The sequence below is a fragment of the Puma concolor genome, chromosome A3 (genome assembly GCF_028749965.1).
Source record: "Puma concolor isolate L17-30 chromosome A3, mPumCon1.1.hap2, whole genome shotgun sequence".
NCBI lineage: Eukaryota > Metazoa > Chordata > Mammalia > Carnivora > Felidae > Puma > Puma concolor.
Window position 1 is genome coordinate 124,744,251 of NC_141669.1, and position 19,132 is coordinate 124,763,382.

At 49.4% G+C, this 19,132-nt stretch overlaps 1 protein-coding gene across 8 annotated transcripts in view; it reads left to right on the forward strand.

Moving 5' to 3' along the window:
- Window positions 1-19,132, forward strand: part of TOX2 (TOX high mobility group box family member 2) — a 135,466-nt gene that overhangs the window by 17,752 nt on the left and 98,582 nt on the right. For 2 of the 8 annotated variants that reach the window (XM_086702266.1, XM_086702267.1), the window contains exon 1: window positions 9,523-9,663. The exons of 4 other annotated variants lie outside the window; for them this stretch is intronic. In XM_086702266.1, coding sequence (XP_086558392.1) covers window positions 9,538-9,663 — 126 coding nt within the window. In that variant the 5' untranslated portion in view covers window positions 9,523-9,537. Of the gene's footprint in view, window positions 1-9,137; window positions 9,398-9,522; window positions 9,664-19,132 lie in introns of those variants that run through there. 2 more of the 8 variants (XM_086702273.1, XM_086702274.1) reach the window with 2 other exon arrangements.

Consider the following 19,132-nt stretch of genomic DNA (forward strand, 5'->3'; position numbering starts at 1 on the left):
GGCCTATAGGGGGGATCCGCAGAGGGCTTTGGGGCAGGCGTGGTGTGTGCAAGGGGAGTGAGCCAGTGTTGTGCCCCTCTGCTCTGGGGCCCTTCCTGGTGCATCTATCTTCCCTGATTCAGCTTATTCATCAGTGTGTGCGTGCGTGCGTGCGTGTGTGTGTCTATGTGTGTACATGTGCATGTGGGGTGGGGTGGGGTGGGGTGGGGTGGAGTCCATCCTCGACCCTTTCTGTAGACCATTTTCTGGGCATTTGGGGTCCTTGGGGCAGAGGGGCTTCCGCTTTTGCTGTAGGCGCTCTGTGGGACGGAAGGCCTGGAATAACACTGCTACCCAGCAGTCTCAGTGTAGGGAAGAGCTGGTTGCCTCTGTGACAAGCCCCCCTTCCTGCCTCCCTCCTTCCTGCGTGGCCAGCCCCAGGCCACACACCCCGTGCCTTGGAGGCAAAGGGAGGAAGGACCACAGACAATTATCCCAGATGAAGGTAGATGTGGGCTCGGGTGTGTCAAGACTTTAAGGCTGAGGATTCAGGTCTGAATCATCTTCAGCCTTCTTTACTCTCTTATCCGTGGCCCGAGTTTTTTCTCCCCCAGTAGAATCTGGCAATACCCAGCTCTTTCTCATTCTTCATGTAAACCTCTCTCTCTCTCTCTCTCTGGATGTTATGTAAGCTACAGTCACAACTTGGCACCTGGCACAAGATGTTGATATCAAACATGGAAACTGTTACTGCCAAGTTGGGTGGCAAGGGGAGTGGTGTGAGAGGTACCCGCTAAGTGGGGGTGGGGACAGAGGAGGAGCTACTATTTACTGGATCCATACTATGTGCCAGGGGTCTTATGTATACTGTTTTACTTAACCCTCACAAGAGTCCTGCAAGGTACATATTATTTTTGCCATGTCACAGACACCTGACACCTGGTCAGGTGACACCAGAAGCTCGGATAGAGAACTTGTCTAAGGTCACACAGCATGCAGGTAGCAGAATGGATCACGAACCAGAATCTGTCTAGCTCTGAAGTCATGATGCTTATTCTGCACCATATGCAAAGTATCTTTAGCTTCCTTTGAGGGGCCCTTTTACATGTGTTCCCTGCTTAGACTCAAACCATCTCAACCTAGAAGACTTGGAGTAGGATGTGTTGTTCCCACTGCACAGACAGAGGTGAGTGCCTGCCTTGTCCAGGCTCAAACCAAGGTCATAGGCCAGTAGGGCTCAAACCCAGGGTTTTAGCTGCTTTCTACGTCCCAAGAGGCATTTGTTGTTCTCAGCTTGATGTTGTATAGACCAGACACACTTGTTCTTTGGCTGTGAGCGTATCGTGGCCAATGCTCTTCTCTTAGCTCCTGTATCAGTTGTCTGTTGCTGCATACAAAGCCACCTAAGATTAGTGCTTCAAAGCAACTGTTTTGTTTAGCTCACAATCTGTGGGTTAGCTGAAGACTCTCTGGGCATGGGCTGGCTGGTCTCTGCGGGGCTCCCTCCTGCATCTGTGATCAGTCGGTCATTTATCTAGCAGCTGGATGATCTAGGATGGCCACACTCACCTGTTTGGTGGTTGGCAGGCTGCTGGCCGGGAGCTGGCTGAATGTTGGCTGGGCTTTCCCCAAAACCTCTTCCTCCAGCAGGCCAGCTCAGGCTCCTTCACTTAGCGCTTCAGGGCTCCTGGCGCAGCAAGACAAGATGCTCTAGTTCACAAGTGCTGTTCAAGTTTTTCCTTATGAAACACTTGCTGCTGTCTCAGTGACCGCATAAAGTCACATGGCTAAGCCCACCTTCAAGGTGTGAAGAAAGACTCCATCTCTTGATAAGAGGAGCAGTGACGTCACTGTGCAGAGGGCCCATGTGTAGAAACGGGAGGACTTGCATTCATCTTTATAATCTATCATGGCTGGCAGCAAACCTTTATGGAGCCCCTGCTGTGTGCCAGGCACTGTGGCAGGAACTCCAGGGTGAACAAGAGACCTATAATGACATAATGGAACACAAAATGGGAGCATGACAAGGTTGGTCAGGAGAGCTGCACAAGTGCTATGAGGCCAGGTAACGGAGGGTCAGAAAGGACTTCAGGAGTTACAGGAAGACGCGTTGCTAGGTGGTGGGGGCAGGGTAGGCATTCTAGATAGAGAGAACAGCATGTGCAAAGGTCCTGTGGAAGGAGAGACTTGGCACATTTAAGCACCCATTGATGTGCCAGTTCCCTCTAAGTGTCAGCATGCTTGGGCTGCGAAAGGAACTTGGGTTCATAGATGTCCCTTGAGCAGCCCCCATGTGACACAGTTTCACTAGGGAGGTGGTGAGAGACCTTTCCATGGGCAACTTATACATTGTGTAGCTGGGCTTGGTGGCCTTTGGGAAGAGGGAGAGATTAATGCTCACGTAGGCACCCAGGAAATCCTGTGGAAGAGGAGGGATTTGGGCGTCGGAAATGACAAGGAGGCAGTGAGGGAGAAGTCATAGGTATAGGATTGAGAGGCAGGTCTAGGGTGCTGGGTTAAGTAAGGGTTTGTATTTAGTTCTGTTGGTCAGTGATCTTTGAACCATGAACTGAGAATGGTATCAGATCTGGGGTGGGGACCTGAGTGCCCAGCCCCCTGGGGAACCACCTACTTACTCCCGTGAGCTGCCTTCGATGTCCCTGAGCCTTCAGCAGGCTCTCTCAAGGCATATCAGACGGTGCAGTTTTAGAAAGGCCTGATCATAAATGAGCCAGCACAGAAGTGGAAAAATGGGACAGGTCAGACAAATTCAAGTTTGAATTCCTGCTCCTTATGACATCACCATGAACCTCCAGGCAAGTGCCACCAGCCTCAAGCCTTGGTTTTCTCATCTGAAAATGGGGGCCTGGTCCCATCCACCCTGGGTTGGACTGAGCCCCTGTGGGGCGGAGTTAATCTTAGTGCCTGTTCTATGCATGCAGGCTCTTCCTGAGTGCAGCCAAGGACAGTGCAGGGGCCTAGGTGACTGCCAAGTCGGAGTATAGCAAATACTCCTCTGTACCGGGCCCCAGAAAAAACAGAAACCACGGCAACTGGGATGCATCACATGGCCGGCAGCCCATCTTGTTGCTGATGGCCAGGGGATGTCACAGATGCCCACCACCGGTGGGGTGACCCTTGGGAACTCCCTTAGCCCTCCTCTCTGCCTGAGGTAGGACCGAGTAGTTCTAGCAAAATCAATCCTGACTTTGGGTTTTATCCAACCTCATATTTTATTATTTAATTTTATTTTTTCAGTCTTGTCCCAGAAAGCATGTCCTAAATGAGATAAGTTGGAGCAAACCTCCCTGCCCTCTCCTTCCCTCTGTCATCTCCTGTTGGATGCCCTGGAAGGAGTTGCCAGGATGCTGCTGGAGGCCAGCACCGAAATAGCAACGCGTCTATTCTGGGAGTGTGGGCACAGGGCCAGTGGTCTCTGCCAGTGTCCACAGACATCCAGCAAGGTGGTGGCATTAATCCCCTACTTTGCAGAGAGGCTCACCCTTACCTGAGAGGTTCACAGCTACTAGCAGAGCTGGGATTTGAACCTGGGTCTTCATGCTTCAGAACTCATTTCCATACTGTCTTTGGTTGAACTGGGGGTTCAGGCACCAGTAGAGCTAGGAAGAGTGTGTTTATCAGCTCCCCATGTGGGGGCCGCTGGCTTGCGATGCCTGCCCCACCACACAGGGGTCCAGGGCAGTGATGGTGGTGGTGGAGGGGCGGCTAAGGTGGCCTTGGAGACTGAGAAGGTTTCCAGTCCTTGTGCTTCAGCCTGTCAGCCTCCTTGTGCACCTCTGGCAGGAGTGGACCTGGACCTTTGCTTCCAGAAGCATGGCTTTGCCTTGGCTGGATGTTGAGAGTGGGGCTTTCTGGAGCCACTGGCTTCTCTCTCTACATCTGCAGCCATCCAGACTGGAGAGTCAAAGTCCAGGCTAGGGTGATCCCTTTGTCTCTTGGAACCTTGACTCATCTGTAAAATGAGGGATCTGGTGACTCAGTTGACAACACCACAGTGAGCGTGGACGGCAGGCCCAGAACCTTCCTTCCAGTCCTGTCTGTGACACTTACTAGCTGTGAGCATCCAGCAAGTTACTTAACTTCTCTGTGCCTTAGTTTCCTCCTCTGTGATATGGGGATAATAATCGCATCTACCTAACAGGGTTGTCTTGAGAACCAATATGTGTAAATGCAGGAAGCAGTACCTGGGACAGAGTATGTGCTGCTGTAAGCGTTACCTTGTGTTGGGAAGTTAGTGTGGCTATCACAGGACCTGTCCCTGTGCTTGGCAGGAAGCAAATGCTCAGAAACTGCTTTTGGCTGAGGAGGGGAGGAAGAAGGTGACACCGCCAGGCCTGCTGTGGGACCTGGGACACCCACCTAACCTCTCAGGGTCTCACTTTTGGTGGTTCCTTGTTTATTTTTGGTTATTCAGTGACAAGAACACATATGAAGCTATAAGAGTATATTTAATACATTCCAAAATTAGAGGCGAAGAAAATATAAAACAGAAAAAATTCTAGGTGGAAAAATGAAAGCAGGTATGTTGGTCCTGGGGCTCTGCAGTTATAGAAATCGGCCTGCAAATCCAGCTCTGGGCTTCCTGGCAGATGAGTGAAAAGGGAAATAGATTTACCCCAGGATTTCTTTGATAAGGGGGAAGAGGCTTGACAGGTCCTCACAAGAAATACTGTCTTAACTGGCATTTGGAGCTGAAAGAAATTCCTCTCACCAGCCTCATGGAAGTTCTCAGGCTTCAGTTTCCCGTAAAATGGGGGGATGAGACCATTCTTCCTTGCTACTCCGGCTGATTGTGGGGATTACGTGGGTATAAAGTACCTGGTGTATGCCCAGTGAGTCGTGGGCTCAGAGGGCACACTTCTTGCCCGTCTGTCCTGTCATGGCTAACTCCTGCCAATTTCTGGATGAAAGCTGAAGTCCAAACATACCCGGCAGTGCCTGGAGAGCACAGCTCTGCTGTTGGGACCCAGTCAGGGGGAGTCTCGTGTGTGGGAGGTGGTGACTGTTTAATAACAGGACAGATGCCAAGGCCAGTGGGGCACTGTGACACAATGAGGCATAAGCCCCACAAGTGAGCATGTGCAGTGTGTCTGAGGACTACATGAAGGCCGCCTGGTGCAGTCAGACATGAGTTCGAATTCCGGGAGGGCTACGGGGTGGTGGAGAGAGTGTTAGGCATTTACAGAGGATGAAGGGAGGCAGGGTCCTGTGTACCGTCAGGTGTCCAGTGCGGCCCCGCAGTGGCTGGCAGTTTTGGCGAGGAGGCACATGGGATTAAGCCCACCACGGTGCCCCAGTGGGTGTGAGAATCCAGACAGGCACCACAGAGGCGCAAAGCGGCTTTAATCACTTCCCTTGGGCGAGATTTATTCAACAGCAGCTCAGAGCCTCCAGCATTTACAGGTGCTGACGGGGGCATCACAATATTGTGAAATTAAGCAGGGAGCCGACTTCATTACAGCTTACCTGGCAAGGAGGCAGCTGCCTTAGTTAGCAGCGATGGCTGGATGTGACAGAGCTAAAATTGAACTTGGCAATTAGGCTTGTGAGAGGTTCTCGGTGCTGTAAAAGGAAGTTCCATGGAAATCAACCCTGGTAATCACAGGGTTTACAATTAGTCAGTTACTATTAAGGTTGCCCTGTCAGCATATACTGCAGGGCAGTGCAGGGGAACAGGGATGGAAACTTGGGTTTTGACTGTCTCGGGTTACCATGTGCTCGCCTGGACCAGCTTTTTCTGTTTTAATGTTTGTTCCGGGGCAGAAGATTGACAGACCCTGTGTTAATGTCATGGTGCAGGTGCAGTGTGCCTATTTGCATTATGGATCATTTTAAAGTCCTTTTTTTTTTTTTAATTTTTTTGGCATGAGCTGGCACCTCTTTCTCATTTTTGGGTTTCTCCTGACTTGTGAGGAGTGTTTTCCCAAACAGCTTCGTATCTCTCCTTGGGATATTGCACATGAAGAGCTCAGCGTTTTGTTGACTCTTGGTACTGGAGAAAGGAATGATGCGATATTATTGAAGGTTTTTGAGCACCCTCATGGAATTATTTTTATTAAGCCATAACTAGAATATTTCAACAACCTCAGAATATTGTCCCCATTTTGCAGATAAAGGCAGTGAGGAGCTGGTGTGCACTTGGCTACTGGTGCTGAGAGAGGCAGACAGAAAGAAAGAACTTACACAGGTTCGCTGCTGAGTTGGCCTGGGGTGTGTGCACTGACCCTCTTGAATGGGAAGATGGAAACTCAAGCCACCTCATTGCTTTGAGCCCCAGTCAATTCATCCGTAAAATGGGAACTTGTGCCCGGCAGCATGTAAGGATTAAGTGAGATAATTCAGCCACAGTAGAAGGTCAGCACAGGTGGCTTTTGTTACTAACACTAATATTTATTGTCCACTCACTTTGTGCCATGAGTGATGGTGGCTTCGCACGAAGACCACATAAGGCAGTCTTAAGTAAACGCAGGCTCAGAGAGGGTATGACTTTGTCCAGGTCTTCTTAGTAAGGGATGGTGCCAGGATTCAGACTCAGGCAGTCAGGCACCCAGAGTCTGGCCCTTGCCCCTGCCCCCAACTCTGGGAGCAGTTGAATGTCAAGAAAACAAGGCAGCCTGGATGAGCTGCTTCTGTGGCTGAGAAGAGAGAAGCTTTAAAACAGAAATATCTTTCCAAAAGGCTTCGGCTCCTTCACATGAAGCTGAGTCATCTCTCTGTGTTTTGAACCGTAACCATCAAGCTGCCTCAAAATGCCCCAAATAAAAATAAAAATAAAAAATGCTGAGTTCTCCCAAGAGGAGCTGAGTAGAGGGTCTGAAGAGCTGGGACCCCTGCCACCCTGCACTGGGTACCTTGGCCCAAGTGTTTAAATGGAGCAGGCGCTCTCAGGGTGAATGGGTCCAGGTCGGGAAGCTGTTCTGTGCCTGAATGCATGGGGACAGCATGGTCACAACCCCAGAATTCCTGCACGTAATGGAGTTCAGTGTTTGATGGAGAATGCAGGGATTTTCTGCACCTGCCCCGTGTCACCCCACCTCTGCCTCTTAACATGCTTCCTCCCGTCTCTGTGTACCCAACCCTGCCCCTCCTTCCACACTCAGCCAATGACACTGAGGTTCTTAGCTGTGAGCACTGTCTCCCTTATATAATATTTTCTCACCTACATACATGAGCTGAGATGTCTTTGGGGTCAAGGACAGTGTCCTAATTACACACTGCCCTTGTGTCTGGAACTGTCCCTTGCATAGAGTAGGAAATAGGCAGAGGGAGGGAACAGAAAATGCTATTGACTGAATGAATTAATAAATGATAATTGAAGGCTTTTTACCTTCACACTTTCTCAGTCACAATAAATTATACCTTTTTCTTCTCAGTCTCTGATTCCCAGTTAGAAAGTTTAACATCCAGCAAGCACTATGGGCTTCTTTCCAGATCAGTGAACGCAGGTCATTTGTCTGGCTGCATACTATTCCATGGTACAGAGAGTTGTGGCTTATTGAGCCTATACCCTATCGATGGATTTTATTCTCATTTTCATTTTCTTATAAATAATGATGTAATAAAGAAATAAATGTCCCTGTGCAAATAAAGTTGAGCCTAGAAAGTCCTTTTCCATCTTAAGCCCATATAAGCATTCAAGGATGGACTTTTCTAGCACTCTCCCAGCTTTGTGTGTATGTTTCCAGATCTTCAGTATATCTGAAATTTCCACCTCTCTATCGTAGTGCAAAATGTACATCTCCCTCTCCTTCACACAAGTTCCATGCGCTTGGAACTAGGCCTTGGATCTACAGATTGTGTGTACTTTCTATTTGTTGAGCACCTGCTGTGTGTCAGGCCCTCTGCTAGGAGATGAGACCCAGAGATGAGCAAGGCAGAGGGGTCCTGGCCATCATGGAGTTCACAGCCTAGTGAAGAAGATGAACAATAAACAAATAAAAGCAGCCATCAAAACAAACAACCAGAAAACATTGGCTGGAGGGGTGTGCTGTGAACAGTGTAATTCAGGGTGGGTGAGTCAGAGGAGCCCTTTCTGGGAAGGAAGGAGATCTTTGAGCAGAATGCGAAGGATGCGAAGTCAGTTGTGTGAAGGCCTGGGCAAGGGAACAGCATGAGAAGGGTGTAGAGGTACGGATGCAAGACTTTTCCTCTCTGGAGCCCCGTCTAGTCCCCCTGCCCCCTCCTCACGCAGATATGCTGGTCATCGGTCTCTTTTATCACCATGTGTTCCCCAGGTCTTTCTTGTCACTTAGTTTATTATTGTTACAAGTGTTCAATATTGGGGTGATTCCCAGAACTCCTCTCACTGAGTTCTGAGTATCCTCAGCTCTGTGAGGCTTCCTCAGCAGCCTCTGGTGTTTCTAAAATGCCCAAAAATGAAAATTGGTTTAACAGGGCCTGGCACAGTACATGGCACTTAATAGGCACTGTCATCCCCATTTTACAGATGAAGAGACTAAGGCGCGGGGACGCTAATTGTTCCAGTAGGCAGAGCCAGGGTTTGAACCCAGTTCTGTCTTATTCCTAAGTCCACATTCTTCACGGAGCCGAGTTAACTGCCCTTGTGTGGAAGCTAATGAGCTTCAGACCGGCCCTGTCCCAAGCCTGATCCAGCCTCATGGTGGGTGACCTTGGGCCTTGGCCTGCTACCCCTCAGGAGTGAGAAGGAACCAGGCAGGCTCTCATGTTTTTGTTTTAAATTACAAATGTCATACATGCTTGTGGAAAAGAGAAAAGAAGAAGAAGAAGGAGAAGGAGAAGAAGAGGAGGAAAAAACAAGACAAGAAAGAAAAAGCAGCAACTGAAAATACCTCCTTATCCTACTCCCCAGGGTGACCACTATTCACAGTTTGGCATCTTTTACAGTGTATATCCAAACACACACACAGTTGTTGTTTTTATAAAAATGGGATCACGTCCTTGATTCTTTCTCCCAACCAGTCCCAAGTCAGTACCTGCAGACCTTCCTCATTCCATCATATTCCACGGAATGGATATATTTTAATCTGTGCAACGCAGCCCTGCTTTGAGACATTCAGCATGCCCCCGATTCTTGTCTGTAACAAACAACATCTGTGGGTGTGCACTGTGCATGCCAGTGCAGGTATTTCCGCAGGACGGATGCTCAGAAGTCTGACTGCCAAGTGAAACGGCATGCAACTTTCACGTGTTGACAGGTGCTGCCAGGCTGCCTTCCAGAAGCTTTTCCAGCTCAATACCTGCTCCCGAGGCAGCATGTGTGAGTGGGGAAGGCTCGTAAGCCACAAACGATGCAGAGCCAGGCTGCTTCCCCTTCCGCTCCCTGAGACCTGGCGTGGAGACCGCTGCCAGGAGCTCCGAACACTCAGGCCCAGATTGGGATAGAAGATGGATTTTGATAAAAGAGATTAAATAACAGGTTTTTCCATTTCACCTTATAGGAATGGGATGGGGGGGGGGGCGGGGGTGCCGGGCCTCCAGCCAATAGAGGACCAAGACTTGTCAGGAGGGCTTATAAAGCTTGCTATTTCTGGCATTTTTTCTCTTTCTCTGCTGATTATGCAGCAGAATCGCACAGAGGCTGTCGCGGGCGCGTTCTCTCGCTGCCAGGGCTTCTGTGGAATGAGACTCGGGCTCCTTCTACTTGGGAGACGCTGGTGCATTGCAGGTGTGTTTCAGCAGAAGGTAAGCAGCGGGTGCCCGCCACCTCCTGAGGTGGAGGCGGCCAGGCCGTTGCTGCGGGGTGAAGACAGACAGTGCCTGGGTGGGGGCAGGCAGCGACCTGGACTGGTGCCTGTCACGTTGTGGAATGAAGATGCTTTGGAGGGTTCCAGGAGGCCTGCACTTGGCAGCTCCTTCTTGAAAGGGAATTCTAAAAGTGGCTGGGATTGGCCCCTGGAGGGGCAGGTCTTGGTGCCCTGAGCATCATAGCTGCCCAGGGTACTCAGGAAGCATTTGTTCATTCACTCGTTCATTCATCCATTCAGCACACCCCGCAGTGGGCCTGGCCAGGTGTGGGTGGGGGGCCTGGCCAACTCAGACCAGAAACAAGGGTGGGGATAACACATGGTATGGCAGGGGCCCAGAAGATACCTAGGGTGAGGAGTGGGAGGGGCTTTTCAAGGCAGGAGGGGTGAGGAGTAGCTGGGGCTGTCACTTAGGAACCAAGTTTGAGCTGCTGCTTCCATTGGATTTTGGAGTTTGTAGAATCAATAAAACTTCCTCCCCAGATTTGCAAGTACCATCTTTTCCTTTTGTCTGTTAAGGATATTGAAAAATAAGCAGTTGGGATCTCCAGTTGCTGTCCTGTTGTAAAAGCAAGGACAGCAAAAGATAAGGAAGGACATTGTCACAGATTTTTTTTTTAAGTTTATTTTTATTTATTTTGAGAGAGAGATGGAGTGTAAGTGGGGGAGGAGCAGAGAGAGAGGGCAACATTGAATCCCAAGCAGGCTCTGCACCATCAGCATGGAGCCTGACCTGGGGCTTGAACTCATGAACCATGAGATCATGTCCTGAGTTGAAATCAAGAGTCGGAGGCTTTACCAACTGAGCCACCCAGGTGCCCTGACATTGTTACAGATTTAAAGGCAAACACATACACACATAATAGGCGACAGAGATTTTGAATGCAGAAACCTACTATTAATGACATTTTCCAGCTGTCGCTGGGGAGATTGTCTTTGTGGAGGGAGTTGGCTGAGCTGGAGGTGGGGCTTGTTGCAGGTGACAGGGCTGCACCCAGCTGAGCAGGAGGCCTGACCTCTTCTGGTGCTCTGATTTATCACAGTCGTTGTGGAGAAGCTGGCTTTGTGCACGTGTGTCCCAGAAACGGAAACCGCCCTCTCAAGCCTGCTTTCCCTTGCTTGGAATGTCCCAAGGGAACCAAGAGAGACCAAGAAAGAGGAGCTTCTGTGCCCCCTGGCGAGATCTCCACTTTCTGCATGCTGGTTCTAAAGGCAAGAGGACCCAGCCCCTTGGTCTGCGGGGGATGGCGTTGGAGCCAGCCAGCCACTGAGGAAACAGCCACGGAGTGCCTCCTGTGTACCAGGGTCTGGGTTAGGTACTGGTTTCAGATCTCAGCTCTGCCACACATACAGTCTGTGACATAGGGCCAGCTTTTGGAGCTTTGCAAGTCTCTGCCTGCTTATCCATAAAATGGGGACACTGATACCTCCCTCCTTGTGTTGTGATGATTGTGTGTTGTGCACACACATGTGCTGCCTAACACTTTGCCTTGTATGTGGTAGGACCTCCATAAACGTTGAGTGAATGAATGAGCAAATGACCCAGAACCCATAGCTCTGCTTAGGAGAACTTCGTGGCTAACACTGTGTGTGTGTGTGTGTGTGTGTGTGTGTGTGTGTGTGTGTGTGCGCACGCGCGCGCACACACACACATATGACCTGGGGAGCTCTCCCCCTTGTGCTTACAGCCAGAGACTTTGTGTTCTGGTTCTCTTCTTAGGGAGCTTGGATGCAGGGCCACATTCTGTTTCACAGTCCTGTCTGGTACGAATTTCTCTATGTCTCTGGTCACATCCATAGCTCTTGACTGGGAGAGGAGGAGTTAATTACAGGGACTTACTGGTTGTCTTGAAACAGGCTGAGTCTTATTTTTAATGCTTGCTGAGAGCCCAGGGTGGGAAGAAAGACTTTGGAAGGGAGATGGGAGTAGTCTTGGAGGGTGTGACTGGAGTATCACCATTCCTGAATACCCCCAGATCTGGAGAACAGAAGCTGAACCCAGGGTTGGTTTTTTTTTTTTTTTAAATGTTTTAGGTTTATTTTATTTTTTTAAAGATAATTTATTTTTGAGAGAGAGAAAGAGAGAGAGAGAGAGAGAGAGAGAGAGAGAGCGAGCAAGCGAGCAGGAGAGGGTCAGAGAGAGAAGAAAAGAGAGAATCCTAAGCAGTTTCCACACTGTCAGCACAGAACCTGATGCGGGCTCTAAACTCACTAACTGTGAGATCATGACCTGAGCCTAAATCAAGAGTTGGACACTTAAGCAAATGAGCCACCCAGGCACCCCTGAAGCCAGGTTGAAGACTTGGCTTTGAGTCCTGGCTCTGCTTTGTGTTTGCTCTGTGGTCTCTGGCAGGTCACTTACCTCTCTGAACCAGTTTCCTTTCCTATAAAATGACAGATTATTAGAATTAAATGGGATTAGGTATATAAAACACTGTGTTGGTGCTCAGTAAATAAAAATACTCTTCCCTCTTGGGGATGGACCCTGGAGCCTTTGACTGGGGCCCAGGGTATCTGCTGGCACACAGGGTTTGGCACACAGCAGATACCTAATGAATATTTATGGAGCGGGTGAAGGTGCCCAGGGAGTGGGAAGTCAGAGTTGTATGTTTATATCCTCCTGTGCAATTGCTTTGCGATCTTGAGTAAGTTCTTTGCCTTCCTTTGGTCTCTGATTCCCTTAGAAAAAAGTAGTTCAGGCTGGTCCTGCAAACTCCTACTATTCTGTTCTGTGTTGGAAATTCAAACATAAACTCATGTTTGAAATTAATTTCCTTTCTGCGATTAGTGGAACCCGTGATGACTGTCTCCCTCCTGCTGCCTCCTGCATTCGCAAACCAGTAATTAACAAAATTGGGAGCAGAGGCAGAGATGCAAGGTTTCCTGAGGAGGCCGCGCGGGCATGGCTGGGGCTCCCTCTGTGGTACCTGCTGTGATTGCCTCCAGGAGTCACCATCTGTGTCCAGTCAGGGGGCCTGGCAAGTGTTCACGTGTATGGATAATCACAAATGGAGCACTGAAATATCATAGATGGGCAGTGGTTTCTCCAGTTTCTCCCAGACCCTGGGGTGCTGTTTTCCAGGGAGGGTGTGGGGTCCTCCTGCTCTTGGGTGTCTGTCCAGATGGGCACTGATAGAGGAATCAGGTAGGCTGGGATCTTCAGTCTTCCCTTTCTTGATTTCTGGCTGAGACTTTAGGCAATGCGCTCACCATCTCTGGGTCTGCCTTGCTGTGCAGCCATGGGGGCAGCAGCCTGTTATGAATGGGGGGATCGTATAGAAAAGCCGCTTTGATTTACACCTTCTCTCCCCAGAGGATTCATCTGAAGAAGACAGTGGCTCTAAATGGTCCTTGTCTTGATTCACACGCCCCACCTTCCGACATGCCCTCCCCTGTCATGCCCATCTTGGTAAACACTGTGACTGTCTGCTCCTTGGCTTGCATCACTCCTGGCCCTTCTCTCTGCCTCACTGCCCGATGTCTGTACCTGCAGGGTAAAACCCCACCTCCCTACTTCACTATTACCTGTCGCTGGGTGATACAGGAACCTCTGCCCAGGCCTCCCTGCCTCCGCCTTCCTTGTAGAGTCCTCTCTCCTCACACAGCTAGCAGGATCTCTGTGAACCACTCCCCTGCTGAAAGCCTTTTGTTGGATGGTTGCTTGTAGCCTGTTGGGCCTGTTCCGATACCCTTAATGTGTATTAATGTGGCCACTTGGGGGGCTGGGACACCTGTCTGCTTTCAGTTTTTGCAGTCAGCAAGCTAGCTTCTGCCTCCTCCCTCCCAAGCAGAATCATTGCTGCTGTACAGCTTCCTGAAGCCCCCTCCCCCACTAACCAAGCTGTCATGCTTCTGGATTTATACATGCAGACCTTTTTGTCCAGAATGTTTCCTCTACCCCTTGAACTTCTGCTCATTATTGCAGACAGAGTTGTGGCATCACTGCTTTCCAGAAGCCTGCTCTGATTGTTCATTCCTCCCACCCCCAACAGTCTGGGCCAGGGACCCTTCCCTGCCCCCACCCCATTGTAATCCTCCTCATCAGTGCTCTGATGCTCTGGGGGACTGAAGCTGGGTATGATGCATTTTATCCTCACACCCTCTGGAAGGTGATGCAACACAGAGTATCTGCTTGGGAAACATTAGTTTAGGTGTAAATGCAAAGAACTCCTTGCAAATTAAAGGCCTTCAGACCTAGGCAGACTGGATTAGATCCTCAGCCTGTGGTTTGATTTGGCTTTGTTACCTTGGAGAAACCATCTAACCTCTCTGCTCTTGGAGGGTCATGAGGATGGACAAGATGACACTTACAACAAATTTCCTGTTATTTCCCGCCTGCTTGACTGTAAATGTCCCCAAAGGCACTTGGAACATTTAAATGGCTCCCCTACTTTGCTCTGAACAGAGCAAACCCAAAGAGGGGCCAGGCCCAGTGGCCCCCAGTACCGTGCACAGAGGAGCCCTGCACAGAACCTCAAACAGGAGCAAAAATAGCACCCATTCAGGCAACCTGAGATGCAGAAGCCACAGGAAGAAGCCGCAGGCCAAGCGGATGTCAGCTGCTCTGAGGCCCCACCGAGGCTCCTCCGATGTACCCAGCTATTGCAGGCTTCACACCTGCCCTTACTGGCTCCTCTGACCACAGCCATCAGATAAGGCCGAGGAAAAAAGTGCTGGCTTCCTCTCTCTGGGGAGGAGTAATCTCAGTGCCATCTGTGGGGTGCACTCCACTCTCTGTTGCCTCTCTGGCGTCTCTCCCCCTGCCTCCTTGCTCGCTTTGCTTACCTTACTGGTCTTCACCCATACAGTCCCACCTTCGGGCTTTTGCACAGGTGGTTTCTCCCCCATTTACTCGCCTGGCTTAGTCCCTTACCTCCTTTCAGTTTGCCCAACTGCCCCTTTCTTAGTGAGGCCCACCATGGCCACCCTCCTTAAACTCACATAGCCTCCATCCAGGCATTCCTGATTCATCTCACCTGCTCACCTTTTCCTTCCTTCCCTAATTCTTGAACCTTCTAACATACTGTGGAAGTGACTTAGTTACTATATTTAATGTTTGCTTTTTGTCTTCAATGCAAGAGGCAGGCTCCAGGGATCTTTGGTCTTAGAATAGTGCCTGGACCCAAGTAGATACTTAATAAATATTATTTCAGGAAATGGATGCATGAGTGAGGGGATAAGAACCAGCCCAGCCATCAGAAGGGGGTCGGGGTGGATTTGTTTGGATTCTTATTTCACATGCACACTCACATGTACGAACACACATGTGTGCTTGCATAGATATCTCTAGCCACTTTTTGAGCCTCTCAATGTTTGAGACAGGGCTGGTCTGAGGTCATCAAATGGCTCATCAAATGTTTGTATGAAGGAAAGGGAGATTGACAGCTGGGCCAGTGTGAAGGAGACCTCGTGCTTTAGGGAAAGGGACTTTCCAGGAGTGGGTCAGCCGGCAGGAGAGGAGAGGTCCAGTGGGAGATGGCAAGGGATGGGGCTAGAGAAAGTGGCAGGAATCAGGTCAAGCAGAACATTGGGACCAAAGAAAAGAGGTGGGAGCCTTTGAAGGACTTTAATCAAGGGAGTGACTTATTGATGATTTAAGACGGGGTTCTCCTGGTTTGTGATTAGGTGGGAAAATTCAGTCTTTGTTCTAAGAGTCAACTATATACCGGACACTCTTGGCTGTGCTTTTCATGAGGTTTCTCATGAACCCATTATGTAGGTGAAAAAATTGAGACTCATGGAAGGCAGTTTCACAGAATCCATCCTCCATATGACAGCCTGAGTCATCTTCTAAAATGTAAATCAGAGCATGCTACTCCTTTGCAAGAACTCTCCAGGGTCTTCCCATTTGGGATAAAACCCAAATCCCTACTATGGCCCCAGGTTTTCATATGCTTTGGCCCCTGCCGACCGCTCTGATCTCAACCTTGTCCCTCCCCTGTGCTCTAGCCACATTATTTCTCCCCCATGTGACAGCTTTCTGCTTGCTGACCTCAAGGACTTTGCCCTTGGTAATCCCTCTGCCCACAGTACTTTTTGAGCCCCTAGGGCTCCCCCAGTTTAACTGTTACCTCTAGAGAGAGATCTTTTCAAGTTGTTCCATGCTGTCTTCTATCTCTGCAAACAAGGGGTTGCTTCACAGCATTTTATCACAGTTGTGCCCATGTTTGTGTGTTTGCTTGTTTGTTGCCTGCCTTCCCCAGTAGGCTCTAAGGTCTGTGGGGGCTGGGATCATGTCTGTGGAGGATGTGGGGAGCTCTGGGCCTGTGTGGCCTGGATGGCTGCATGCCTCTGGACCTGCCTGAGAAGGCCAATGCCTTACGGGGACCCCTGGGAGGGGGGTGGGAAGCACCATGATTCCTGCTGCACCTGGTCTTGACTCACTCCCAATGCCGCCATATTCCCCATAAGATGTTCCACCTGGCATTTCAGCTGCCTGGAGTCCATGAATATATGTGGAAAGATGTCAGGTCTGGGCTCGAATCTCAGCTCAGCCACCTAATAGCTGTGAGATCTTGAGCACTTTCCTTTACCCTTTCTGAGCCTCACTTATCTCTTCTGTAAAATGGGCACACAGAGGGATGATCTGTCAACAAGGTCCTATCACCTGTGTGCCCAGTGCTTGGTTCAGCTCTCAAGTCCCTTATCTGAAATCCGAAAAGCTCCACCACCAAATACTGGTTTGTAAATATGCTGCGAACTCATTTGACCCCAGAACCTGATCTGAACTGACACAAAACTCTTCATAATTTTTACTTAATCCTTGTGTGGATATTCACAGGATATGAATGTGTTTTATTGCAGGTGTGGCCCTGGACCCCACTCCGGCTACTATGTAATTTGTGGGATTTTCACTTCCTTTTTGGAAATCAGAACACATTCTGAATTCTGGAATCCCATGAGTCTGGCTCAGGGGCTTGGATCCGTGTGTGCGAGCTGATACTGAAGACCCTCTTGGGGCCCGGGAGGGTCGGGGGGGCCTGTGACAGCTGTTGCATAGCCAGAAACCTCTTGTTTCCTCTCGGTTTCTTGGCGGCCAGTGTCTTTTTAGCTGCCTGGGGTTACGTTGGGTTTTGTTTGCTCAGGGGCAGAGGTTATGGCTTGGGCAGGGTGAGCTCAGGTGCTCGAGCATTTTTGGTTTGAATTTAAAAGGAGAATTTTTTTTCTTATGAATCATCAGAAAAAGAAATCAGAAGGAAGTGTGTGACCAAAGAGAGGAAATTAGGGTTTGCGAACTGCGTGAGTCACCCCCTCTCTGACTCCTAGGTGATCTCTTGCTCTTGGCAGTTTTCATTCATCTCTGAGACTCTCGGTTCTGTAGTTGGGAAAACATGCCAGGGACTGCCGTGGTTTTATTCTGGCTCCAGCCCCGCTTCCCTTTCTAGCCATCAACATAAATGTCTCTCTTTGAATCACTGCCACACTGTTTTACTTCTTACTGCTTTATCGAATGTTTCTTCTCTGCCCAGGCTCTGGGCAGGCTCCTGCTTGGCTTCCTGGACAGGTTCCAGTCTTACCTTTTCCAACCCATTCTCCATCCTGAAGCCAGAGGCCAGCTTCTAAAATGCAGCCGCCAACCCCCCCCCCCCCCCCGCCACTGCCAAAAGTAGAATAAAGTAAAGTAAAGTAAAGTAAAGTAAAGTAAAGTAAAGTAAAGTAAAGTAAAGTAAAGTAAAGTAAAGTAAAGTAAAGTAAGCAGCTTCATTCTGGGCTTCCAACTCCTTGGTGTAGCCCTGAAAGGCCTATCATGATAAGGTCCTGTTTGCCTTGCATCTCGGCTCTCACTGCCTCTCTGTTCAGTGAATGGGCCCCCTCTCCAGCCCCCAGGTCTTGGTGAGTGCTGTTCCCATGCCCTCTCCCTTCCATTGGTACCTTCTCTCGTCACCTGGCCAGTTATGCTCATGCTGCAGGTGGGTCTACTTAGAAGCCATCTCCTTCGTGAAGTCTTCTCACACGGCCCATCTCTAGGCTCCTGTGAACTCTGGCTCCCAGTACACTCACCATCCATGTTACAGTACCTGGTCCCATTCCCCTCAGTATACCACAAGCTCAGGAGGACAGAGACTGGGTCCCATCCATTGCTGGTACCACCTCCAGCCCTTAGGACAGAAGACCGTTTTTTTTTTTTTTTTTTTAATTTTTTTTTTCAACATTTATTTATTTTTGGGACAGAGAGAGACAGAGCATGAACGGGGGAGGGGCAGAGAGAGAGGGAGACACAGAATCAGAAACAGGCTCCAGGCTCTGAGCCATCAGCCCAGAGCCTGACGCGGGGCTCGAACTCACGGACCACGAGATCATGACCTGGCTGAAGTCGGACGCTTAACCGACTGCGCCACCCAGGCGCCCCTGGACAGAAGACCGTTTTAAGCAAGACTGGATGTACTTGAGACAAATAGGGAGTGTACTGGCAGGGTGACTCCTAAGGCAGGAGACAGGGGTCTTGGGTTTTCATCTACCTTGCTTCTGGCTGGCTGGCTGCCTTGGGAGTGGGTGCCATATTGCTTGCCAGTAGGCTGGAAACTGTTTTCCATGTCAGCAGTGGCATGAAACACCCCTTTCATTATAGTAGGTGTGTTTCGTGTATGTTTTTCTCCTGTCATCGTCAAATCAAGTGCACAGTTTCCCTATATATTTGTTTCTTGCATGATTTTCCTGTTTGTGTCCTGTGTCCTTTTGTTTATCAGCATCTTGCTGTCTCTTTAATTTGACTGAAATGTTTCTACGTCTTATATATTAACTGTCTCATAGTTGGTGCTGATATTTTCTTAGTCTGATGTCCTTTTCATTTTGGTTTTATTATGCTTCTTTCTACAGAAGATATTAATGCATATATATTTGAATCTGTCAATCTCCCTTCCTCTGTGATTGCTTCAAGGGCTGAGGAAGTTATCTTGGTGCCATAGATCTGATAAACATTCTGTTCTGTTTTCTGATTATTTCCCTATAACATGGCTTTTTATACTTAACTCTTTAATCTGTTTAGAGTACATTTTGGTGGGTGGCTTGCAGTGGGTATCTAGTTAAGTGTTCCTAAATAGAAACAGGATAGCCCTGTTATCCCCATTCTGTTTTTTAAATAATTGGTCTTTGTCTCTTTGTCTCCAAAAGGAGAGACAAAATAGAATAGTTGTTATGAGGGTGAACTTTGGCAGAGTTAAGATGCTGGTCTTGCCATTTTCTTTTTTTTTTTTTTTCAACGTTTATTTATTTTTGGGACAGAGAGAGACAGAGCATGAACGGGCGAGGGGCAGAGAGAGAGGGAGACACAGAATCGGAAACAGGCTCCAGGCTCTGAGCCATCAGCCCAGAGCCCGACACGGGGCTCGAACTCACGGACCGTGAGATCGTGACCTGGTTGAAGTCGGACGCTTAACCGACTGCGCCACCCAGGCGCCCCATGGTCT